General features: G+C 46.7%; 1 protein-coding gene across 2 annotated transcripts in view; it reads right to left on the minus strand.

Annotated features, from left to right (window-relative positions):
* BLTP3B (bridge-like lipid transfer protein family member 3B) overlaps window positions 1-27,637 on the minus strand; it is a 2,399,137-nt gene that overhangs the window by 160,910 nt on the left and 2,210,590 nt on the right. For both annotated transcript variants that reach the window (XM_069629381.1, XM_069629382.1), the window contains one exon: window positions 15,601-15,709. In XM_069629381.1, the coding sequence (XP_069485482.1) occupies window positions 15,601-15,709 (109 nt within the window). The remainder of the gene's footprint in view (window positions 1-15,600; window positions 15,710-27,637) is intronic.

Raw genomic sequence — 27,637 nt, forward strand, 5'->3', positions numbered from 1 at the left:
GGAGAGCACTCGGGCTGCTAACTGCGCCCTTACAAGACCATAAGGTCAGATATCGATGGATGTTCCCACCAGCCTGCAGTTGTTACTCAAGGGTACGACATGGACCACTGGTTCCTTAGAAGAGGCTGACGATATCTTGAGGGACAGCCCCTCAAAGAAAGATGATGGCTCCCCGGAAAAGCCTCACACTCCACTGAAGGGGGACGCTCCCAAGCCGAGACGCAACACTTAGATGCAAGTAACAAAGGGGAAGAAGCCCAGCTCATCAATGCAAGATGTGAGTCGCTCTCGGAGTGCCTCTGGTGAAGACCTCCCAACACATAGTCATACCACAATTTGTACTGGACTCTGCACGCCCTATGCCTGGCCAGAGTGCCATGTGACTCCGAGGCCTCTGGGACAGTATGCTGTTAATATTTTTGTTTTTTTGTTGAAAGTTATGTTTTGGGTTAAAAAGTTGAAAACCCGGTTGCTACATGGAGCAGAAGCTATTATGAACTAAGATGGCGACATAGACTCGCCCCGATCCCCCTTCTCCGATGATGGAACTGAACTCTCAGATGACTCCCCCCGCCCAATCAGAAGCTGAAATTTCTGACTTTTAATGTAAAAAAGGCCCAAATTCACCATTTAAACGCAAATCCATCCTACAGCACCCGGGCAACCTGTAAGGCTCTGTGGTATTTCAGCAGGAGACTCATTTGGTCACGTCCAACTTTGCCTGCCTGTGCAGCAGAGCCTTTCTGAAACAATTCCCGGCTTCCAGTGGCACGTAAAAAGGAGGCATGGCGGTCCTTTTGGTGTTGGGGGTTCCCTTTGTGGAGCCAGAGACCTTGGACAATCCCAAGAGACACTATATGGGTGTCAAAGGTATGCTATTTGGTCAACTCTAAACCCTGATTTCTGTTTATACCCCTAATGAGGGGCTGGAGGGCCAAGTGGTAATGGGGGGACTTTAATGGGATTCCTGACCCTCTCAACGATAAAAACACATCAACCCACATCAACAGACTTTCAAATTGCTTTTGGATTACTTCACCTTTTTAAATCCTTGGGGGTGGTAGACACCTGAAGGGTTTTTACACCGGGGGGCAAAATATGTTTCCTTCTTCTCTCACGTGCATCGCACACCCGCCCACATAGAACTACTCTTGGCCAACCCCCCAATTTATGTCATATGTCAATGAGGTGGTTATAGAAAAGAGGTTACTATCTGATCGTGCTCCTGTACTCCTAACAGCCCGAACCCACAATCCTAGGTGGAGTGTGTCGGACCCAATCTTAAATTATGTGTCTCTCAGGGATGGGATTGTAAAAGCCATTCGGAATGATTACCTAGAGAACCCCATTGACCTTACTTCAATAGCAACCACATGGGAAGCCATGAAAACAGTAATTAGGGGGAATTGATAGCCCATACGGCAGCCTACCGGAAACGCAGATTAGAAACACGGGCTCAGTTGGAAAGGGAGCTAGAGGTGGCAGAAGGCAAACATAAAAAAGGGCAGGTCTTCTTAAGCACAATGCTCCCTGCAGTTTTCCCAGAACAAATTGGAGGCCCAACATACAGAAGAAACATCTCAATCACTTCTCAAAAAGAAACAGGGTTATTACGCTAAGGGTAATAAAGCCAACATATTCCTGGTTAGGAAACTGGTGATAACTCATGGACGAAATGCAATAGTGGGCTTACAAGACTCGCAGGGAATGGTTCAATATGCGGAAGACGCTATACTACAGCTAGCGGCAGCCCATCTAGTTGAGACTATGTTGGCTAGACCCTGCATCCCAGTTGACAAGAAGTAGTATATAGCAGGGCCGCTCTTCCACACCTTATTGAAGCAGGCATGAATGCCCTAGAGCTGCCAATTACTAATGAGGAAGTAGATTTAGTAATTAAATCTCTAAAAATAAGGGCCCCTGGCCCTGATGGGTTCACAACTAGGTTTTATAAGCTTTTTCGGACACAACTATTGCCCCTCTTACAGATCTCTAACTCTTTTCGTCAAACTTGCTGCACAACTCCCTCCATGCAGGTCTCCTCAACTAACCTATTGTTAAAACCGGGGCAGGACCCTAAAGACTGCACCTCTTGGAGGCCGATCTCTTCGCTTAACATAGACACCAACATATATTCCAAAGTTGTAGCCAACCGGCAAGCTGGAGTCCTCCCCAAAATAATGGATGCAGACCAAACTGGCTTCATCCCCGGCAGAACCACAGGGGATAATATTCGCCAGACCCTGAACCTAGTGGAAATAGCGACCTTAGAAAAGCGTAAACTGGCACTCCTGCCGCTGGATTCAACGAAGTAGGTTGATAGGGTTGATTGGGCCTTCATGCAACTCACCTTTGAGGCATTCCATTTCAAGCCGGTTTTCCGCAAGATGCTCCTAGCCAAGTACAACTCACAAGAACATCCTTGCACGTATACTTAGGGCAAATGGAGCATATGCTGCATGCGTGCGGGACAAGGCAGAGGTGCCTTCTATCCCTGTACATTTCTGCTCCAATAATGGAGCCCTTTGCCCAGCGGATACGTAATAACACCACTATTGAGGGGGTGAGGGTGGGCCAGAAACATTCCAAGGTGCCCTTATATATTGATGACGTGATGCTCACATTAAAACATATTCAGCCTTCCCTACAACAGTCCCTCAGACAATTAGACTCCTTTAGCCGTGTGTCAGGTTTTAAAATTAACTATCGTAAATCCGCAGCTCTGGGGGTAGGGTTAACTTCAAAGGAGGTAGAAAGCCTTCAGCCAGTCTGTTCAATTACATGGGGCAGAAGATCCATAGAGTATTTGGGGGTGCACATCCCGGCATGCCTGAGGGAATTATATGTGACCAACTTCCCACACCGCTTTAAAAAACTAGAGGCAGACTTGGAAAGGTGGCCGACCCAAGAGAATTAATTGATGGGTCGGATTACAGCTGGTAAAAAACCTATTCCCAAGATTCTTCTACTTTTGTTCGGTAGGGATACCGCAGGCTTCCTCTCCTTTGATTGCAGCAAAAATTGCTCCGATTCATATGGCAAGGGAGGAAACCTAGGATTGCTAAGGGGGTGATGAAGGGCAACTCCTGTGTGGGAGGGATGGGGGCCCCAGACCTGTGCAAATATGTTCTCGCTTGGCTTGTTCCTACTGACCCCCCCCTAAATGGGTAGATATTGAACAATCAAGATTGTCACTTCCCCTCTGCTTCCTCCCGTATGTTTCCCCGCTGGCGCGATATCACAGGCCCGGGATGCTCTCCTCTACGAAAGCGATAGTTAAGACTTGGGACTTAGTTTTGAAAACAAGAGGGATTCCTAAAGGGAATGGCCCAAGTACCTTAAACTTCCACAACTCAGATTTTATCCCAGGCCTTCGGCACATAGACTTCAAAAGATGGATACGAGGAGGCTTACAAACCCTGTCACATCCATTTGAGAATGGATTGCCCAGTACATTTGACAGTTGCAAGGAGAGGTTTCTGCTGACTGATGAGGCTATATACACGTACACCCAACTCTGACACTAGATCACCGACCCACTGGTGAGACAAGGGGCTACACGTGACCTATCCCATTGAGCTCACTTTATTGAAGGGAGTGTAAGGAAGGCATGGTATCAACAGTAAGAGAGACACAAGTGACCAAGTTCAAGGGTGTTTATTGGACGTCCTAAAACTACATATGGGAGCAAGCTACGACCATCAAAAAATAATAATGCAGTCCTAGTAGTGTCTTGTCAAAATAAAAGGGCCTATTCTAATTAACCTATTGCCATCCTTATCTCTGAATACAAACAGTATGGGAAACAATGTTACAAAAAAGAAGGAAGTGTTTACAAAATTATATGTTAGGATGTTCAGGCCGTTGGCCTCCCTTCCCTACGTTTTCATCACGGGATAAGGCTGTGCACTCGAGCTTAGCATAGTCTATGGCTTCTCTAGCACGAGGATACAGTTAAAACACTAGCATCAGGGCCTTCCGTGTCCAAGTCTCTTTGTATTTCAAAGTCTCTTGATTCAGAGGGTCTGATGCAGCAAACAATACGTTCCTTTCTTGTTTCAGATTTTCACAAGTACTTATTTTCTCAAGCGATTCACCTCAGATCCCTCTCAGTCGGGCTCAGATCCTTTTAACACAATGTTCTTCACCTTGGATCCCCCACATCTGGGCTCAGATCCTCTTTACACAAGGTTTGCAGAATAGGATATTCTTTATCGGGTGACTCACGGTTCACCCCGGATCCCCCTCAGTCGGGCTCAGATCTCGGATCCCCCTCAGTCGGGCTCGGACCAACTTCATATACTTTTTCATCAATTATCGAAGACTTTCGAATGTGCACATGTTTTTACTTGAGCCGTTGCAGGACCACTTCATTTTCACAATTGTTTATCACTTTTACAATTGCCACCTTTCAGCTGGATACCAAACAGACTTTCGAATGAGCACCCACGTGGTACTGGACCACTCTGTCTACGGTATCTTGGCTTCAAAGTTCAATCACTCCTCTGTTTTTTATTTCGGGTTGCTTGCCACATACGCTTCATACACTGTTCTCTTCAGTTTTCATTATACAATGTTGCCGCTTGCAACCTTGGATTCAACACAGACCGGTCTGGTATCAGTCTCCCCAACTCACTGGCTGTGCTGACTGCACTGGTGCTGCTTTGTTGTAGGAGCCAAAGACAGTACCATGGCGGCAAAAGATTCTCCCCACCAGGGGCGTTGCTAGGTCTGGAAAAGATCTGGGGCTACACTAATGTCAGGATTGTCGGGACTCGGGCTAGCTAGCCTTTTTGTTGTAGACCCTGAGATTCTATCCGGGGCTACACACAAAAGACCTGGGGCTATAGCCCCCCTCCCTAGCAATGCCTCTGCTTCCTGCTTTGACTATCAACGCGTGGAGCCCCGGGTACCTCCAACATACAAATGCAGGATTCTTCAGCATTGATTCCTGGTCTTACTTTCAGGAACCTTCGAGAATAGGAAACATAACAGTCTTTGATTGAAAAGGTCAAGGGAACTTCCCTCCTTGCAATCCTCTTGGGTCTTGTTGTCTTTCACCTTGAATTAAACTGCCATCTTGGAACTGCTGCTTCCTCGTTTCCTTTGCCTCGCTCAGAGCGTGCTTTCGTGTTCCGCCTTTTATCTGTGTGGGGAAGTGTGATGGAAGTCAGGTGTGTTTAATGATCAGTAATTGCCTGACCCTGCCTGGCCATAGTATTGGGACATGTCGGGTATATGGCTCGGGTGTTAGAAAAGTGGGGGGGGGGTGGTTTGAGTTCCTAAGTATCCTACCTGGGAGGATGGGGTAAAGGTGTTACAGGGAAGGGGATACCCCATCTCGCCATCCAGTGTCCCACTTCCACTCCCCGAAGACCCCTCACCCAGGTGATCCTCCCACACTGGTCCACCCCCAGGAACTGTATGCAAAAGCGATGGCCGTGTACTGGAAATCTTGATGACAGAACCCTGGGGACTAGCGGGTGAGACACTTTCAGGTTTCTCACAGGAGGTTGTGTGGGACCATCTCTAGGCTATATGAGCTCCTGCGTGACATGTTGACCCCCCCCCACCCAGTTATATGGCCCAATGGGAAACAAATTTGGGCCATCCTGTGAAGGACCAATCTTGGGGGTCACCTGGACAAGAAACTACTCCTCCTCTACATGTGCAACTAATACAAAATGTGCCTTTAAGTGAACACTTTGTTAGTATTATCCTCTTGCACCACATCAAGAGCTCTTTGGACCCAGCATGCTGGTCAAACTGTGTGGCTCAGGGAACATATTTACAAATGTGGTGGGAATGCCCCTTACTCAAACTTTTTGGGAAAAGGAGCTCAACGTGATTGAGGCGATCACCCAGGTGAAACTCCCGATGGAGCCAGAAGTGATTTTTTAGGAATCTCAATCCAGGAGGTTTACCCTAGGTCAGGGAGGACAGTCAAGCTGATTACCGAGTTCCTCTTAGGAGGAAAGATCGTGATCGCCTGAACCTGGAAATCTCCAGATGTCCCGCAGCTACCTGTGTGGTGGATCAAGGTTTGGGATATCCTAGTCGCAGAAAAGGTCACTGCGGCCAGGGAGGGAGTCTTACATCGGTTTACAGATTTTTGGACCCTGATCCTGGAGTATGACGCTGGGGCGCTGCCCTGGGAGCATGCGCTCCCTTGACACTGCCCACCAGAGCCACTCCGCAGACCCCTTTGATGTGTCGACAATATTACCATTGCCCAATGACACCGTTTTTATTATAGTGGAGGATGGTTGGACGTATGGAGGAAAGGGGACTATGAACTAGGAGTACATTAGTCACTACAGTGAGTAACTTATAATTACTCCTACGTCCCGTCCTCTTTCCACCATGCTTGTATAATTTTTGGCCATGGCACAATTGTTTGCGGCCGAATTTACTGTGGTAAATTTGACCACAAAGCAAATTTTGCCACAGCCAAAACGGCCCTAATTGAAAAAGCCCCCCCCACCCCCCATACTAACCTTTTCCCCATCTGTTCATGTTACCCTGCAGCATCGGATCCGTCCCACCTACGCGGGTCAGATTCAACATCGCAGGGCCTGGTTTTCTTGTTTTTTGGGTTTTATTGGTCCACCGCCTCCAGACCTCTGGAAGCAGGGGACACCGCTGCTACCCCCAAAGGCAATCACTACCCCATGTTTGGTAGTGATTACCCAAATTGGTTGTTTCAAAACGATCAAATGGTAATGGCCAAATTCGGCCAGTTGTACCATACGGTCAATCTGAAATGACCAATTTGGGTAATACATTCCTCCATACTGTATGGACGATTGCAAATGAATGTAGCCCGAGGGTGGAGAGGTGACCCTCCTAAGAAAACAAGTTCCTTAATACTGCCTGCCCAAATGCTGCATCGGACCTGGAGCTGGCATCCAAGCAGTAGTGCTTGCAGAAGGCCGAAGGCGTAGCCTATGTAGCTGCCTTGCCGATGACCTGCCACGGAACATGCCTCTGGAAAGCAACCGCCGTGGCCTTGGCTCTGATAGCGTGGGCATGCATATTTGCCAGGAGTGGTTTGCGCTGCCCCTCATAGGCCTTTTTGAAGGCCGTAACCATCCATCTTGCTATGGAGGCCTTGTAAGCCTGATAGCTTGGCTTTGACCCACTGGTGGTGACAAAGAGGGCCTCTGATTTGCGGATATTTTTGGTTCTGTCTAGGTAGAATTTTAGAGCGTGCCTAACATCTAGACAGTGCAGTACCCTCTGAGCTTTGTCCTTAGGGTCCGTGAAGAAAGTAAGTAGCACAATCTCCTCATTCAGATGAAATGAGGAGACTACCTTAGGTAAGAACGTGGGGTGAGGTCTAAGCACCACCTTATCCTTATGAAACGTAGTGTAAGGCTCTAAAGCCACCAGTGCCTGGATTTCACTGACCCTGGGTGCAAACGTAAGAACCACCAAGAGGGCTGTCTTAAAGGTTACTAGCCTGATGTCCGCGGACGCCATTGGCTCATATGGTTTATGCGCCAAGGTGCCCAGGACTACATTGAAGTCCTACACCGGGTGTGGCTTCTGGATAGGTGGTTAGAGGCTGGTAAGGCCCCCTAGATGTCTTTTAACCACCGGGTTGGAGGATGAGAAGACCTCCTCCTCTGAGTTCCGGTAGGCTCTGATGGCCACTAGATAGGTGCGGCATGTGTCTACTTGCACCCAGAGTGTGCGAGGTGTTCTGAGAAGGATAGCACGTCATCCAATGTGCAGGTCAGCAGATCAACCTCCTTTGATTCCGCCCAGTGACCAAACCTAGTCCACTTGCTTTTGTTCTGGATCCTAGTAGCATCGCTCCTAGCACCCTTTATGATGTCTAGATTAGCCTGTGACAGATGTTCAGGAACCAGCAAGGGCTAGCTTCTGCAGGGCGGGGTGGATGACCGTGCCTCCCTACTGAGATAGTAGGTGAGCTGGACCCAGCAGAATGTGCATTAGGGGCTTATCCGAAAGGCTGAGCAGTTCGAGAACCATGGCCTTGCCGGCCACCAAGGAGCTATCAGAATGATACAGAGGTGCCGTGGCTTGCAGATTACCCTGTGTACCAGGGGAGTGGGAGGAAAGGCATATGCGTTCATGTTGTTCCACTGTATCTGCATCGCATCGCCCAGAGAGCCCCAGCCCCATCCCTGCCAGGACACAAACTAGGGTCACCTCCTGTTGGACCAGGTGGCAGAGATCCACCTGAGAATGAGCCCATCTGTCGACGATCCCCAGAAGAACCTGTACGTTCAACTGCCATTAGTAGTTGTCTGCACCCAGCCTGCTGGGCCTGTCCGCCTCCATGTTGTTTTCCAGAGCCCACTCCCAAATGTTGATTGCTAGATTGCTAGAGTGCAGAGGGCAGGAGACCTGGTGAAAAGTACAGTGAGCTAAAAGCAATGGCAGCGTACTCTCAAAGTGGGTAAAAACCACAGAACAGGTTATCATGTCATGTTCTTTCGAGAGAGGGGCACCTGCTACCTTTTTTGCATTTTTGTAAGGAACTTGGGGTTGGTCACCCTAAGTTACCTAGGGAAACCCAGACGTGTACCCCTTGCTCACTGTGCTCAGAGAGGCACAGCTCTGCCTCACTGATGAGGCCCAACAAGGCTGTATGGGGTTGCTGTTGGTACTCCTGTTCAAAGGAGGTTTGCCTGGCATTTCGGTGCTGGACTACCCTTGCGGGCAGGACAAAGACTGATAGGCAAATGGTTATTCCTCCTTTGTGAAAAATACAGTGAGCTAAAAGCGATGGCAGAGGACTCTCACCGTGTGTAAAAACCACATACTCCTACGTCCCGTCCTCTTTTCTCCATACCTATAGGACATTCATCTGTCCTGTGGGACGGGACCGCAGCACTTTGTAAAAAGCATCACAATTTTCAAAAATGTGTCCTTCCTCTCCTTTTACGTGGGGTACTGCACGTGGCCGTAACCCCACCCAGTGCATCGCCCATCAGTCCTTTTCGCCGCACGCTCGCGACTGGACGCGCTTGCATCTTTGGAAGGATTTTTTCCTTACAGTTTCCTCCTTCCCAGTTCTGGCTTAAAGGTCGCGTGGTAGTCTGTCTATGCCGTTTCAGTTAGATTTTCCTAATTGTTCTTCCTGCGAACGACGCTAGGGCAGATCCCCATCCTCTTTGTTTACAGTGTTTGGGTCCAGACCACCAGTGGGACTCGTGCTTCTACTGCGATTCCCTTTCGGTCCGGGCACTTCAACGTCGTCTGGAGCGGTGGGAGGAGTTGTTTCCGTATTTTCAGAGTTTCATCGAGGAGAAGAGACGTCCGTTAAGTTCTTTAGTTTTCAGGGCACCCCGACCAGGGGACTTCTTTCCCGGGTCTTCCCGGTACGGAAGCAGCTTTAAAAGCTCTGTTACTGGGGTTTCCCCAGAGGTGCCTTCCAGGCCTAAGAAAAGTACCAGAGTTTTCTCTGAGGGCCTCCGTAAGGGGCCTGCTCACACCGGATTGCAATCCGAGGCTCCTCCTGTGGGGGCTATTCAACGACTCAGTTCTACTGAGGCGGTGGGTACCGGAGCTTGCTTCGAGGTCTCCTTGTCTGGAGCTTCCCATACAGATTCCGGCGCGTGCCCCAAGGCCTCTACTGAGGTTTTCTGTACTGAAACAAGGTTCGAGGCCCCTTGCGAGGGAGCTGTTACCGGACTCGGGTCCCAGGTCCCTCTATCAGAGGCTAAGGTGACCGACAGAACTGAGAGGCCTGTTAAGGTCTTATCAGTGAGGTGGGTTCCTCATCGGTCCCACTTTAGTGGGGATACCGGTTCTGTTGAGGGGGCACAGAGTGAGATCGCTGACCGTAATTCCTCTATTACCGGCGTGGCCGAGGTTCCTCTTTCAGAGGCTAATTTGACTAATAGTATGTCTCAGAAACATCCTAGGCCACACAGTTCCTGCTCTGCCGAGGTTCCTTGTGTCAAGGCTAAAGTCAAGACCCCTGACCTGTCTGTGGAGACCCCTGCCTCACTCACACATGTGACGCAGTTCTCCTCAGGCATTGACAAAATGGTGCCCATTCCCGCGCGAACTGCGACAGCCATATTGGACTCTTCCCTTTCCCTTACACCTACGCCATTGCTGCTGGGAGCCTTTTTTCAGGTGAACAGCGTTTTCCTTGTGACCGTTTCGTCCAGTTTATGACTGGAACACTTGGATGCCATTACAGCACTCGGTCTCGTTCTCCCTGCGGCGTCTGCGCCATTGATCTATGTCAACCCAGCTGGTGAGGGCCCCTCTTGGCAGCCCTCTCCCTTGCGGCCCTGGAGCTATTCCTCTCATGAGAGGCCTCCGCCTGCCACAGTGTCTAAGCCTTCGGCAGTGGATGCCACCTTCGGAAAATTTCAGAAGCTAATGCACTCCGACCCAATGAAGGAATATTTCCTAGGTCTTTTTAAGGAAATCTGCCCACCACGGCCGAATTCTGTCCCGACGGTTCCCGTCGCAGCACCGGTTCTTCCGGCAGCTGTCCCACCTCTACCAGTTGGCCCACCTCCAGCTCTTCCGCCTCTGCCGCCCTTGTCTCCAATAGACAAGTCTTCGGCAAAGCCATACGTGGCAAAGGACGAACTAGACGTGTTGGGTGACACGCAAGGGGATCAGGATGGCGATGACCAGGCCCGCTCTGTTAGGGCGTTCCATGACCGGGTACTGGACAGGAGGTCTCTTCTGGATGTTCCAGTATCTGAGGCACCCCCTCCGCAAGAAGGGGTGCTTTCGGGGGCTTTCACCATGTCTCCTGAGGAGCGCACCGGCTTGTTCTTCCAGAAGGACTTTTGGCCGAGGGCCGCAAAGTCTGGGATAAGCCACACTCTGGACTGCACGTTAACAAAAAGATTGACGCTCGTTATAGGCTTCATACTTTGGATGAGGTAACCTTAGCGTCTTGCCTGCTTCCTTCCTCCACAGTGGTGGCGGCTGCCACGCTAAAATCCAGACCGGCTTCAGCGTCATCTAAAGCGGCGGCTCAGGTTCTGGCCAAAGAGGACAAGCTGCTTGACTCTTTGGGGAGGAAGATCTTTGCTAATTCAGCCCTGCAGTTGCGCCAGTTGAGCGCAGAGCTCATTTTAGCAGGGTAAACATGAAAATGTGGAAAGGTCTGTCGGCATTTGAGGAGTTCATTCCTGAGGACAAGCTGGACGATTTTAAGGCTGGCTTGTGAGATGCCAGAGTCTTGGCGCAGGATATGCTTGAGGCTGTGGCGCATCCTGTTGACACCTCGGCTCGGGGCCTCATGCTTGGCGTAGACACACCTCTCGTCAGGCTTGGCTTCATGCCACCAAGTTTCCCAAGGAGGTTCAGGATAAAGTTCTGGACCTGCCTTTTGATGTCAAAGAACTGTTCCATTAGTCAATGGATGTAGAGCTGACTAAAACTAAGGACAGCACTCAGACGGCCAAGTCTTTGTCCGTTCTGGTAAAACCACCTTTTAGGGCTCAGAGAACGCCCTCGCAGCCTCGGTCTTCCTCTGAATTTTGGGGGTTTCTAGATTGAAAGACAGAGTTGATCCTCCAACTGATAACTCCTGTCTGCATCAGCAGCGAGGAAGGTTTTTCTCTCGGTCCTCGGCCTCCTCCTCAGGATCTGGGGGTCTTGCCTCAGAGAAACCCGCTAAATGAGGGTTTTCGGTGCTCGCACGAGACCCTGGTGGGAGGGCGCATTGCATCTCACTGGGAGGCGTGGCAGACCATCAACGAGGACCAGTGGGTCTTGTCAGTAGCTCGTGCGGGCTTCCGCTTGCCCTACCCCCTACCCCACCCATCAATCCTCCCTTCCAGCAGTCGGGGACGCCCTCCCTCAGAACCAAAGTCCAGAAGCTTCTGGACCTCAAGGCGGTGGAACCTGTTCCCCTAGGGGAGCGAGGGGAGGGCTTCTACTCCCGTCTGATCACGGTGCCCAAACCCAACCAGGCTGGCCTGCGCACCATCCTAGACCTTTCCCAGTTCAACCTTTCTCTCCGCCAAGAGAAATTCAAGATTATCACCCCCGGTCAGATAAAGTCCTCTCTACAGGTGGGTGATTGGCTCAGCATGGTGGACCTTCAGGATGCTTAAATGCATATACTCATCTGGAGCCCGCATCACAAATACCTATGGTTTTCCATGGGGGAGGAGCATTTCCAGTTTCGTATGCTCCCGTTTGGTCTCAGCTCGGCACCGCATGTCTTTATCAAGATGATGTCGGTGATCGCAGCTTGTCTTCGGCTACAGGGTATCCATGTGTATCCGTATTTGGACGATTGGCTGCTGCGCAGTCCTTGCCCACGGAAAGCCAAGAGCAACATTCGGTCTCTCCTCCAACTCCTGTTCCACCTTGGGCTGTCGGTGAACTGGCGGAAATCCTCCATGACGGTCTCTCAGGACTTGATTTTCCTGGGTTTTTTCGTTGGAACACTAGCGATTGCAGAGTGTACCCGACAGGTGTTTATGCAGTCGGAGAGCATGTCGCCCTGGTGGTTCCAGAGGCTTCTGGGCCTCATGGCTTTGTGTGTGCTGGCTCTTACTCTTGCTCGTCGCAAGATGAGGCGGACGCAGATGGCTCTTTGGAGCTCATGGCTTCAAGCAGTGGATCCAGATTCCAAAATGATACTGGTTCCACCTTTCATGAGGGCAGACCTCTTCTGGTGGTCGTCTCTCAGCAATCTGTCGGTGGGCGCTCCCTTCCAGGACCTTTGCCCACTATTGACTGTCACGACGGACTCCTCCCTTCTGGGTTGGGGTGCGACGCTGGATCATCTTCAGGTTTCAGATCTTTGGTTGCCACAGGACAGACCGCTTCATATAAATTATCTGGAGCTCCTGGCTATTTTCCTGGTGCTGAAAGCGTTCAAACCAGGCACCGCCTACAAGGTGATCCGTGTCCGCACGGACAATGCGGTGTCCATGTTCTATCAAAAAGCAGGGGGGTACCAGGTCTCCTCCTCTTGTGGATCTTGCCATTCAGATTTGGGAATGGGCCATTCAGCATGGTATCTGGCTGGTAGCAGTACACATCCCGGGCTAGCTGAATGTCACTGCAGATTCCCCTAGCCGACGAGCAATTGTCGGCTACGAGTGGGAAGTGAACACGGACATCCTCTTGGATATTTTTCGCTGTTGGGGCACTCCAGCAGTGGACCTCTTGGCGACATCTACAATCAGTAAGCTTCCCCTGTATGCCTCCAGGAACAGGCTCAGAGCCTACTCACTGGGGGATGCTCTCGAAATTCCATGGCACAACATGAAGGCCTACGCTTTTCTGCCTCTTCCTCTGATCCATCGGGCGCTTTGCAAGCTAAGGAACACTGTGAATTGCTACCTGCTGTTCATAGCCCCTTGGTGGTCTGCCAGGTTTTGGTTTTTTGGAGCTTCAGCATCTATCAGTGTGCCTGCCGCTCAAGCGTCCGCTGGTCCCGGCCTGCTTCACCAGAGCGATCAACATCTGTGGCACCCCTCCCCACAATCGTTCAGCATGGTGGCTTGGTGCCAAAGTTCAGATCTTTAGATCGCTTCAATTTGTCTGCGGATAACATGCGCATTATTCAAGCAGCCAGGAAGCCCTGAACAAGATCTCAGTATAGAAGTAAACGGCTACGGCTCTGTCACTCGTGTTTGGCTAGGCAGCTTGACCTCAGGGAGGCTACTATTGACATGGTCCTGTCTTTTGTTTCACATCTGGCATCCATGTCTTGTCCTGCAGGACATATTTATTGGCTGTGGCCGCTTATTTGTCCACTGACCAGTGGTCTTTTTCACTGTCTAATCCAGTCATTAAAAGACACTTTGCGGGCCTGATGCATCTTTATCCTCCTGTTCGCAACCTGCATCCAAGGTGGGATTTGTATGTGGTCCTTGCGGCCTTGTGTCAAACGCCTTTTGAGCCCATGGCTACTGTCGATTTTAAGTACCTTTCGTGGAAAGTGTCCTTTTTGATTGCTGTGACTTCGGTAAGGGGTGTAAGTGAGCTTCAGGCCTTGCCGGTGGAGCATCCATTCCTTACTTTTCATAAGGATAAGGTTGTCCTGAGAATGAATCCCGCCTTTCTTTGGAAGGTGGTTTCTGATTTTCATTTGAATCAGTCCATTTCTTTGCCTGTATTTTTCCCAGACCCGGCCTCAGAGGCCGAAAGGGTTCTGCACTGCCTGGACGTTAGAAGAGCCCTTAAATTCTATCTGGACAGAGCATCTGAGCTTAGGAACTATTCGCAGCTTTTTGTGACCTTTGGAAATCCGCAAGGAAAGACGGCCTCGAAAGCGACCATCTCCCGGTGGATCGCGGCCGGTATTTCTGAGGTGTATACCATTCAGGGTCTTCCGGCCCCAAAGGGAATTCATGCTCATCTTGTGCGGGGCAAGGCGGCTGCCATTGCCTTCCAAAAATATGTTCCCTGGGAGACCATTGCGAAAGCAACTACGTGGGCCTCCCCACTGGCTTTTTGTAAGCATTACTGTCTGGACCTGAGCTCCGGGGCTAATGCTCAGTTTGGTCAAGCTGTGCTTAGGAACTTGTTTCAGTAAGGAGTTTCCATCCACCTGTAATTTCTGTGCGGAGTGCTTAGGAATCTCCAATAAGTAGGTCGGAAAGGGGACGGGACGTAGGAGTATAATAAAGTTACTCACAGTAGTGACTACCTTGCTCCTAGTCCATAGTCCCCTTTCCTCCATACGCCCGCCCACCGTCCCCTCTAAAAAGTTTCCTCTGTTAACGCTTAAAGGTCATAGACCTGGCGATATAAAAGGACTGATGGGTGATGCGCTGGGCAGAGCTATGGAGGGCGGGGTTATGGCCGCGTGTCGTACCCCCCGTGGGAAGAGAGTAAGGACACATTTTTGAAAAATGTGATGCTTCTTTTATAAAGGGCTCCGGTCCCGTACCACAGGACGGAGGAATGTCCCACAAGTATGGAGGAAAGGGGACTATGGACTAGGAGTAAGGTAGTCACTATGGTGAGTAACTATATTACAACAGGTTGTGTCATGTTCTTTTGAGAGAGGGGCGCCTGCTACCTTTTTTTCAAACTTTATATAGCCGGTTATCTTAATGTGTGGAACAATTATGTATTTGATGAAAAAAAAAGTTTTTCTATTTTCTAATTGCATTTGTCAATCAATGTGTGTGTAAAAAGTCCTCATGTGACAAAGCACAATTAAAAAAAATTAAAATTCTGCCGGAAACCCAATCAAGCCAACCTTGAAAGTTAGACCTTGGAAAATGGTAACAGATTCAGCTGTGCAATCATTAGGCGATTCTCCTTAATGCATTCCTCCTCCACTTCATTCTCAAAAGAACTGGCAACTTAAATCTTAAAATGTAACACTGAAGAGGTCACCAGCAACATTTGAGGAATAGAAATGAAGAGAAATACGCAAATGCAATCATTGCTCAGCAAATAATGAGGTGCAGAGGGCATGAACGTCCATGTCCTCATCAATTCAAATGGAATGAGGTGGAGGTCAGTGAGCCCTTGCACCATCCACGAATAACGCAATCCTGCAGTGGATCAGGAGTTCCTGCTGCAGTAAAGCAGATAATAGCTTTGTGTATAACAATTAATTTCAGGTGGAATGTCGGTTTAGCAAGGATTCTGGAATAATTAAACATGACATACCCTTGATGCAAAAGGAGCCATCATCGTTCCTCTCAATAAGAATGTCTTTAATGTGTAGATTTACAGGAGGCGATTCAGGAATTGAGGTATTTTGACTAGTGCCATCGTCCTGCAAAAACAAATATAGTGTAATCACTGTCGGCAATTCTTTAAAAATCAAATATTGTAACAGTACTGGTAACAACAATCACAACAGTTTAGTGGCACTTAATAAAGCAATGATAATGTTGGGCAACTAAGCTAAACAAGAGCCAGAAATTGTTTAATTGGTTAATTATCTCCAAGTGTTGCTTGTATTTAATAGTATGCTGCATGCTTAGCTAAAGTCTCATATCAATTTTCTTTTTTTTAATGTTTGTTTGCTTGTTAGGTGCTTATACAATAAGAACATACTGTTTCAATGAGCCCACAGGGCAGGGAGGAAGCAAGGGTGGGAAATACATTGTAACACAATATTTAAGAGCAGAGGGGGGGGGAGAGGGTCGAACCTATTATGCCTTGCGAGTATTCAGAACATTGAAGTGCAGCAAGCAAGAGGGAAGAGGGGATAAGTGCTGGGGAGTCCAAGCTCAAGGGGGAGCCACAGATGAAGTGCTAGGAGTGCTACACGGACTGAGGCCGTGGGAGGTATAAGTGTGAACCTCCAGAGTGGAGGGTGTGCAGATGCAAGTGCTGTGGATAGACAGGAGCTGGGCAGAATTGGTGTGGAAGGCCAGGGCCCCGAAGATGCATAAGGGCCCAGGACACTGATTCAGCAACTGTGGGATTAGCAGATGAGAGAAGGGAAGGAGGAGGAAAAGCAGAAGGTTTTAAGGAGCTTCCAGAATTTGAGAAGATCCTGCTCAAGGCGCAGGGGAGGCTAGTCCAAAGTAGGGAGCCTGCTGAGGAGAGTGCACCACCCCCTGCCCTCTGTTTAGCAAGCCGCTTTACACACAAAAAGTCGGTATCAGAGGACGTAGAGGTTTAGAGGGAGAGTATTTATTGGGATAAATTTGAAGATAGCGTGGTCCCCGGGCCCAGACATCCTTGTGGATGATGCAGAGGGATTTGAATTGAATCCGTGCAGCAACTGGGAGCCAGTGCATCCAACAAGGAGCTAATGCTACAAGATAAGGAGTGGCAAGCAATATACAGAACTGTAGGTATCAACAATGTTTTCCATCAAGGGGTCTCGCCTGATGTGTCACGCAGGACCGAAACGAGAAAGTGTCCACATTTTCATGCCTTGCCTAAATCACTTCCACTTAAACTGTCCCTATGGACCAATACATACTAGATTTAAGCAAGGTGCCATGGGGGAAATTGCATAGACTATGCCTGCGCAATAACTGGTTTTACCACCCTTTCCACACCACACTTAGACTGGTTGTAATGCCCAATGACAATGGTTATGAAAATGTCATTGAGCTACGTTCATGCCTGGAAATCAATGTTTCCATACAGATCTCTTTAAGAAAGTAAAGCAATAGTCCATACACTTTACTATCCATTTCTAGACCGCTCCGTGCAATATTTCTACCCGATCATAGAAGGCACAAACCTACTATGCAATGCCTATGCTTGTGGTCACCTCTAAAAACGGTCACTGATCGCAAAGAAAGAGTAAGTTGCCATCTGTAGTAACTACTTCTACTACAGAAATACTACATTTGTTTGTGCTGACTTGAGACGTTCTGCCTTGCAGTGAGAGAGGCTGAGTACCAAAGATTTACACGTGCCTTCATTTCTCAAGCCAACAATACGAGAAGCCCTTTATTCAGAATGAATAGCTAAAAATAGCATGTTCTATTTGCTGTAATCCACGTAGGAGGAATTCAAATCACCTTTCAGCTCTGTGCAATGTCAGACAAGAATAAGCATTTGAATATCTGTCTGATCCCACCCATAAGGGCAGTCCAATTTGAAAAGCCAGCCAAATTGCTTCTGAACAAGAGTCCCAACAGCAACCACAGGTAATTGTTTCTGCCTAAACATGCTTCATCAGTGAGAGGGAGATTCCTCTCAGTGTGTGATAAGCTCATATCTGGAGTATTCTACTCACCTAATTCAAAATTAGTCTATACTTGAGAGGTCTTCTTGTGAGAAAAAACATAGCAGCGTCTTCTATTGGCTGTAATCATTCAGAAGACCCCAACTCCATTTTAGCTCTCTGTACCATAACACTTTACGGGCTGGATAAGCAAATGAGTATTGTCGTATGGTACGGCACAGAGAGCTAAAACATGATTGAGTCATTCTTGAATGGGTTTCAACCAATAAAACATTTCTTTTTACTTTTGTTGTTTCTCAGAAGTGGATTTCACTCATTGTTTACCAATTTTCAAACAGCGAGTAAGGGAATCTATACATCATCCCCTTGCTCATAGTGCCTAAAGGGGGAGCTGCACTCCAGAGGTCCCAGAGGAGGCACAAACAGGACATTAATTTACTACTCTTTCATGGTAGAGGATGTGTCACATTGTTGATAATAGTGGGGTGCACAGTGTCAGATTAGCACCCTTCCTCTGGTTATAAAAACACTGTTTTGCAGAGCATCTACCATTTTTCAGCTACCCCACAGTATTTGTGGTATTCAAATAGATGTAATGGCAGCTGCATAGAAATATTGCTTTTGGGTAACAAAGGAAATCTTTTAAATATTGGATGAATTCACAACATTCTTTTCTGAACAGCCTCAACCATAACAGGTCTTCTCTATCAGCCTTAAAATCGGGTGCTTGGCTCAAAGTTTAAAAGCAGATTTCTGGGCAATGCACCAACAACCTCACTTACAAGATGCTGTGTCCTGTTTGCCTGTCCTGCTGGTCATGCTGGCTGAAGGATAGAATATCGGATCATGGTATATGCATGAGGAATCTGAGAATGTTTAGCATGTGGACCCCACACGCTATTGTATTGTTTTGCCATAAAGTAACAGTAGCTTATGTTTGCCACTCACATTGAACATTTAAAGTGATAGGGTCAACGTGGCTTGTGTCCTGAATGCCTCCAACAGTGGGAAGCGATTACTGCTGTGAAGGCACTATGAAGTTATGATTTTTACTGTTGAGAGGTACACAGATGTTTCTGTGGTGCCGCCGTTTAAAAAGAATATAGACATCGGCATAGCTCTGTCGATGTAACGCTCACCTGGTTCCCCCGGAGGCGCAGGTCTTGATCTGGCGAGGATACTGTCTTCAGTGTTAGGCGCAGGGTTCGTTTTGCTCCCGGACTGGGCCCCCTTCCCACCGACAGTTTAAGCTGAAGAGTGAGATGTCTGCAAGGGTAAACCAAGGTATTAGTGTTTGGAAGGTTCGGAAAGTTCCTAGCCCCTCTCGCCCTTTCTTTCCCCGTGGAACTGGGTTGATATTGCGCTTACCTTATATAGGTAAATGCCGGGCTCTCCATCCTGCGTCTTGTGCAGGGGCGCTGGATCCAGTTGCTTCACTGGATGCGAGCTCTGCCTCTTGATAGCAGAGGATTTGCTGAGAGCGAAGACGCCGTTAATGCACGAGCGTGCCTTGTAAGTATTAAAGTTCCTTTTGCATTGTTCTCTTCTCTTTCAAAAGTCTTAAGTCTGTAAAGTCTATGTCTTTCCCTTTTCAGATGCTGTGACGATGAAGATTATCCTTCTAATGGCACGTAAGTAGAAAGACTGCACTAGCGCTGGAGAATGCTCCGTAATGTCTCTTTTGTCTTTGCAGGTGCTGAGGTGCAGCGCAAACAGATTGAAAGCGACGGGTAAGCAGTCTTGTAACTAAGCGTTACTAACCGATGTATCTTGCCTTGCAGGTGCCGGAATGCAGCGCGAGCTGAGTTGGAACGGGCGTAACACAGGTAAGCAGAACTTGTAGTTGAATATTACTGACCGATGTTCTCTCTCTTTGCAGATGTCGGATGCCGGAAGAGAAAGGCAGAAAAAGGCGCCTTGGATGCTGCCGTTGGATTAGGTAAGTAGATTCGCTGCCTTTACTTTAGCCTAACCTGTGCCTTTGTTTTTCAGGAGCTGCAGAAGACTGAAGAAGACTGAAGATTGGATTCCAGCAGGTTATTTCGTGTTCACAGGATCTGGAGCTGGAGGTTTCCTGGAGCTGACACGGTGAGCGTCCTGCTGCAGATGCAGAATAACGCGAAGCACGTGAAACCAATCGGGTGTGGTTTAAATAGCCTTCTGTAGTGCTTAGGCGTCTCCTTCCACGGCCCCACCCAGGTAAGAAAAGAGTTCCAGATTTCTAGAAGAGTTCCTGTGTTCTGCTTCCAGGGAGTGGCTCCTGCTCCACCCAGACAGAAAAGTAGTTCCAGGCAGAGAAGGATCAGGAGACCAGTTAGCTGGTAAGTAAGCAGCATGGTCTGCTACAGGTAGGTCCACCAAGCACTCTTATCTAATATGAGCCCGGCGCTTCCTGTGCCGGGACCAGTCACCATTATGAGCCTGGCGCCACCGGCGCCAGGACAAGGTCCAGAGGGTCCCTATAGGGACTGGCTGGTTCCTGGGATCAGAGTCATGGGCCTGCTTCCAAGGTCGTGGGGCAAGTCCTGACCCCTTGGAAGCAGGGATCATGACAGTCGAATAGAATTTTAACTGTACTCTTGCAGCATTGCATTTCTACTGGATTATGATTTAGCATATGGTTTTTGACTAACAGTTTTCAGCTGCAGCTCAGTTTGAGTTTATTTTACCTTGGGAGGTCAGGTAAGTCCACGAGAGACGATACGTTTTGGAGATGTTGTGTTTGCATCTTTTGGCCTGATATAATAGTTTGAAATATGCAAGATTTGGTTGTGACACACAACGGATTATCTGCACTTTTGCATATTTGTTGAGCACCAGTATTGCACGACAGCCAGGGCCATTGTCTTGCAAAATGTCTGGTATGTTTTGTGAATTGATGTATCTAAAATGCTGCCAAAGTACAGAGTAGCAGACCGACTGCTGAAATGTAATGTTACTCTTCCAAGGTATGTTCTCTTTACCAATGTAATACTCAGGGCCTTAGTTTAATAGCAGATCTCTCAAGATGATTACTTGCCTTAAGGTTCAGTTGCAGTTGGCCTGATGTTGGTTCGAATTGTGATAACTTCAGTTTTTTCATTTACAGGAGATGTACTGTACTAAATGTCTCATTTCCACATTAAACATAATGGGAACAGATAATCATGTCTTTATAGAAAATGTTGGACTGATAACAGAGGGGAAAAAGTGTACCTTTTGTCCCATATAATATACTACTGTATGAATTTTATTTACACATGATACAATAAATTGTGTGTTTAGGCAAAAAGTACGAGCAAAGTTAAGATGCAAAGAAATGTTAGGAAGGTTTTCAGGCTACATATGACGATTGTTATTTTTTCTTCGGTCAGCTTTCCTACTGCGTCTTACAGAGTCCGTTTTCAGAATGGTCCAAATATGTGTGCATTTCCACCGTTGTATAGGGCTCTGAATGTAAATCTGGTTTGGCGCGTGTGCATGTGTAAATTGAAGAAATTCTTTGCAACACAAGTCAAGACATATACAACCAGACCTGTATTGGATCCTTCAGGTCTACTGACGATAGGAGATATTGAGCATACACATCTACTCATGTCATTGGAAAAAGAGGCTAATATTTCACAAGAAGATAGTTGTACAAACTTAGACGTCCATACACGACACATGCCTATAGAAGAACTCAGACCCAAGTCCAAACTCAATCCCTAGCTCTCCAATGAAAGTATGATCGAAATGTTTCACCAAGCAGTCATCAACGACATATATGCACATTTGGATAAAATGGAAGTAAGAACAAAAGGAAAGGCAATCTTAGCAAAGACAAAACACTGGCATTGAAGAGTCTGGGCAGTAAATTTGGTGATAAAAGAGGCAGACAAAGGAGAGAATGTAGTGTTGATGAACACAAAAGACTATCAGCGTATGGGTAAGACACACCTGGAAACTCCTGGGTGCTACAGACTGTTAACCAGAAACCTGACCAAAGATGTTGTCCACAGACTGTAAACACTAATACAAGAATGGCATGGCAAAGGCCTTTAGACGGATCATGAGAGGAAGTTCCTAACAATTAAAAATCCGACCATGCCTACGATGTATTTTTTACCCAAAATTCACAAGGACTTTGATACATTACCAGAAGTGAGACCTATCATGAGTGGAATAGGTTGGGCAACAGACGGTTTATGCAAATATATTAACAACACGCTTAAAAGGCATGTATCTATCTTACCATCATATATCAGGGATAGCACTCAAGTGCTACAATTGCTGTCTGAAAAAGAATGGCAGGAGAGTTTTCAACTTGCAACGATGGATGTGACAGCACTATATATGTCAATCAGTCATGATCTGGCACTTAGGGCCACTGATCGAACTTACCAGGACTTTTCGACATCTTACAAACAGCATGTTGAAATGCTGAAGGATTTTCTTAAATTCACGCTGGAAAACAGTGTTTTTGTTTGGAGGAACATACTATAACCAAGTAAAAGGGGTGGCTCTGGGAGCGAAATATGCTCCTTCGCTAGCCAATCTATTTATGACATACTATGAGCAAACACATGCATTAGGCAGTGACCGATTAAACAAAAACAACATAATGTGGAGGCGTTACATCGATATCTTCATAATCTGGTAGGGTGGGACTGAAGAATTTGCCGAATTTACAAAACATCTGAATGACAACAATGACATTAAACTTACTGGACACTGTGACAAATCTCAGATTGACTTCCTTGATCTACATATCGGAGGGCAGAATACAGTCAAAAATTTAATAAAAAGAAAGAGGTCAACTCAACCCTACATGCGGACATCTGTCATCGAAGAACCACTATTAACAACATACCTATGGGTGAGTTCTACAGAGCTTGTCCCAACTGCAGTGAGGTGCATCATTTTTCTAGCGAATGTGACCTATTGATTAACAGATTCCAGGAGAGGGGCTACTTGAATAAGGTAATCAGTACGGCCCTTAGAAAAACCAGTAAGAAAGCGAGAGAGAACATGTTGAAAACCACAGTGAGATCAGTTAAGGTATGGAGCGGAATAATGGAACATTATTACAAGATACTCCAAAGATTCACTGAAGATGTTTTCAAATAATACAAAGGCACTGGAATATTTTGCTTATGGACCCATACCTAGGAGAATACCTGAGTGACAGATCTAAATGTAATTACACTAGGGCACCAACCCTTAGGAATAAGCTATGCCCATCATTCTTGGAGACTACAGGTACAAGTGAAATTGACTGGCTTAAATCTGTGATGGGTTTCTACAAATGTGGCACATACAGCATGTGGAGATATTTGTTTTATATGAGGTGCTTGCTCCATTGTTTTCCCGGGCTATTTTGAGCCCCTCTCTGTGTATATAGCATGTGGAGATATGCGCATCCAGACTGCCGGGAATATACTGATTCAGGGGATAGAAGGATCAAGATTAAGAATTCATAAACAGCAGGTCAACCTATGTGGTATATGCGATCATCTACATTTGCAAAAAAAATTACGTTGGCAGCTACAGACAAGAATTAGGAAGCATATGAGCAGTCTGTCCAACCAGGACCAGCAACTCCCACTGGCCAGCCGCTGGCAAAGGAATCACCAGATGGTAGACAAAAAAGATTTGCAAAACTTAGGCCTCATTAGGGCACAACAAGGTACAAGGAGAGGGGAGCTAACACTCAAATTAAGACAAGTTGAAGCATGATCTATTTGTTACTTACGATGTGTAAAGTATGGACTCAACTCAGAGCATGAGATGAATGTTTTCTTATGAAATAGTGAAAATATTAACATTTGTGACTGTATCCTAGTGACCATACGCCACTTGGGGGATTTGGTAACAGCACCTCATGGGATCTGCAAGGCATCCAAAATTAGGGGTATGTGCATCACTTTAATGAAGCCACCCACATGGGCACAGGTATAAACACAATGAGTCCAAGACAAATAGGCTGCCATTTAGCCAATTAGTAATAGTTTGGGACTGATCAGTATATACTTTTCACCAAATAGGGGTTCATGGTTTAAGAGAATTGTGTATTATGTACAATAAGATACATCTCAGGATTGATGGATATTTGCTTACTACATCTTTTACTCAGGAGATGAGTAAGATCGAAGCTAAATGATAATGCCCATACCCAATTTTTATTCAAACATAACAGACAGGAGTTTTTTTGATGGGTGATCTTTAATTACATTTCTATTTGCCACAAACACATCCTCAGAATACAATCAGTCACACTTGTTACTTGGTAGATATTTTGTACATATTATTCTTGAGGAGATACACATTTGTTTTTCAGTGGTAACTAACCCAGCCATAACTCATGACACTTAGGCAAACAAAACGTGGGCAAGCAATGACGTCACGTGTAACAATGTATGACGTCACACGTTAATTTAAATACATAAACAGATGTAGAACATGGCACCGTGATTGGAATCGGGTGCACGACTCAGGAAACATCCCTATGGACCGTGGACTCCTAACAAGGTAAACCTCTAGGGGTTACAATATTGTGGGTGTAATATAGTGGCATATTATACCTTACATGGTATAATTCTTTAGGGGGCACGTTACTGTGATGCCATATAGTGTCTTAACATAGCATACTGTACAAAATGAAACCTGGGAGGGTGCTGTGCAATCACCCCATCGGGTATTGGGTTACCAATTGGCACTGACCAATCACAAAAGATTTTGTATAGAGGGGCCATATGCATCATCTGATTGTCTGTTACATAAATGAGTGGTATATATTGGTATGTTTACCAGCTAATAGTATAGCCCCTTCTGTTTCCTCTCCTCCATCCCGATTGCCTACTGATCATGGGTATGTAAACAACATTTTAATGAATGGTTTGATTATGTTCATAATTTTGTTCAAGATGGGTTTAGCCCTCTGTATCATGCTTATATATGGAATTATGAATTCCCAATTGTCAATTTGTACTGTACAGCCTTGAGGTAAACCAAGGGTCAAAACACATGTCGGCTGTTATCAAGTACATCAATCAATTACACTAACATTTTGTTTTTGAGAATCTTGAATGACCTATCTAAAGATTACTTATGTCAAAAACATTATGGTGTACGGTTTATACCCCACAATCTAGCCGTGCGTGCGTGCGTGTGTGTGTGTGTGTTCGTTCGTTCTGAGAGGATGCATAGTTAGCTTTAATTTGAAAGTTAAAACCCATCATAAAACGACATAACAAACCTTGCACACAGGAATAAATAAGTAAATAAAACAATTAATTGGACTGGCAATCTCTTACTTTGACAGTTCTCTAAAAAAAAAAAACAATACAAAGCGGAAACATGTTTATAAAGGTAGAGAGTATGCGTATTTTTTTGCATCAATAATTGATATGCAATTAGCCTTCCTTAAGATTGGGACTAAGTACTTTATGTTCAGTGCTTTCAGTATTGGCCAAAAAATATAAAAGTGTACAGTCCGACCACCGTTATACCATTACAGCAACAAAATTGGGGGATCTTGGGAACATCAAAATGTCCATTTGCTCATTACTGAGGGATTCTACACCAATCAACTTTGCCTAATGCAAACAGTTGGGTGGGTATCATTTCTACCACCTCACGGAACAGGACATCCACAGGCTCAAAACCTGCCTCTCGCTGATCCAGTCTTGGATGACCAGTGCATATTTGAAGCTCAACCCCTCCAAGACTGAATTCCTACTCCTCACCAACAACACTTAACACCCAGACATACAGACCTGGATATCAACCATGAACCCTGAGGGCTTTACACCCAACCTCACCTCCTGCGCCAAGTCCCTCGGGTTCCACATCAACAAACACCTCTCCTTCAAGACACACATGGCTAAGAAAACTCAGACATCTTGGTATTTGCTCTCCTACCGGACAACTTTAGATCCACCGTTCAAGCACTGGTCCTATGCCACCTGAATAGGGGCAATGGCTTCCACGAAGGCCTCCCGTCCTCAGCGTGCCGATGAGAAGCGTCCTACATGTGGCCGCACACATCATCAAGCGTCTACGCAGAAAAGACCACATCACCCCTCCCCTTATCAACTTTCACTGTCGCACAAATCGCATTCAAATCTTGCTGCATCATCTATAAGGCAGTTGCCCTCAAGTCACCCAGCTACTTCGTGGAGAAACTCAGCATCTCCAGCAGACAGCACACCACCAGACCCCAGGACAGGCTTGAAAAGTCAGTCGCTGCAAAGTAAATTTACCAGAAAAACAAGCCTTCTCTGCCCACGCCCCAAGACTATGGAACCTCCTTGTCAGCATCAGTGCACGCCCCCCATGCTTCTACAATTCAGAAAAGAACTCGAGACACCCCTTCAAGGAGTCTCAACACCTAGGTCATCACGTTGCCCCCGGGCCACCTCACTTGCTAGACGCCGTCGCCCCTCTTCTCCCCGCCACCCTGTACAGCTGTACCCCTCTGTATGCTACACCCCATTGTATATCCATTCTGTTACCTCTGAAAAGAGCTCTGTTATGCATCTGTATTTTTGTATACCTCTAAATTGCTCTGTTGATTCTTGAAGCTAGGTCTGCGGCTCAATAAATACTATAGTAGTAGTAAAAATAATTTTGCATGCCTGGATCGGAATGAATATTTTAGTGCGCAAAGAAAGTGAGAGCAGAGCCTGGATGAATGACGTGGTTGGTGGGTGTTTCATTGTATTATATGTAAGTAAAGGGTTAAATAGACTTGTGAACCACTTGAAAGTTTAAATCGTTCATCTTACTTATGAGCCTTCATCCCAAGTCATCCACTGAACTAAACATTGCTATTTATAACACAAGGCATGTCTAACACAGTATTTACGAGATTGTTGATAACTCTGAAACAACCACCTTTCACAATTAGAAAAGGGATGGCATCCAGAAGTACTTGTTTCTATCATCATGTAGTTGGTGCCACAGCTTTGAAATGAAAGTAAAGGAACCACAGAGTGACCGGGACACACCGATGCACGGTCTGCCACAGAATCACTAGTTCTAAGTTGCCAATATGCTAAATTCTGTGGCTTAGGTCTGTAAAAATGCTAGCAGCAAATAGCAAAACAATAGGGTAAGAAAAGATTAACAGACACAACATTAAAATCTGAGGCAGTGGGGGCAAAACATCCTATTACATTATCAGCACAGCCTTTAGCACAGATCACGCCTTGAAGCTATTTTGACAACACTGTCAGACAGGTCATTGCATGCATTTGTCTGCATGCTTTACCTTGGATGAAGAAGAACAAGTTACTTTCTTACCTGGTAACGTTCTTTCGATGGGATGGTCCGACGACGTATTCCATATCTATGACATGTAATCAGCACAGCTGTGGTGATTACATGTCATAGATATGGAATACGTCGGAGGACACAATCCCCTCGAAATAAAGTTACTTACTGTAGTGACTATCATACTTTTGGGACATTCCATCCTGTGGGACGGGACGTGGGACGGGACAGGAGCACTTTTGTAAAAAAGCATCAAATTGAAAAATGTGGTGTCCTCTTTACGCGGGGTACCGCACATGGCCGTAAACCTGCCCTCTTGAGCTCCGCGCCGCGCATCGCCCTTCAGTCCTTTTCTATCGCCAGGTCTGAGACCTTTAAGCAATAATAGAGGATACTTATTAGAGGGGATGGCAGGCGGGCGTATGGAGGAAAAGGGACTATGGACTAGGAGTAAGATAGTCACTACGGTGAGTAACATTGTTATACTCATACATTCCGTCCCCTTTCCTCCATAGTTTTGGGAGATTACCAAGCACTCCTCACAGGAAAAATGGGTGGATGGAACTCCCTTACTGAAAGAGATTCTTAAGAACAGCCTGATCAAATTGAGCATCGGCTCTGGAGCTCAGGTCTAGGCAGTAATGCTTACAAAAAGTTGATGGGGAAGCCCACGTAGCTGCTCTGGCAATGGTTTCCCAGGGAACATATTTGTGGAAGGCAATGGCAGCCGCCTTTCCCCGCACAAGATGGGCATGAATTCCTTTTGGAGGCTGAAGGCCCTGAACAGTATAAGCCTCTGATATACAGGAAGCA

The sequence above is a fragment of the Ambystoma mexicanum genome, chromosome 12 (assembly GCF_040938575.1).
Source record: "Ambystoma mexicanum isolate Mex_15411 chromosome 12, UKY_AmexF1_1, whole genome shotgun sequence".
Taxonomy (NCBI): Eukaryota; Metazoa; Chordata; class Amphibia; order Caudata; family Ambystomatidae; genus Ambystoma; species Ambystoma mexicanum.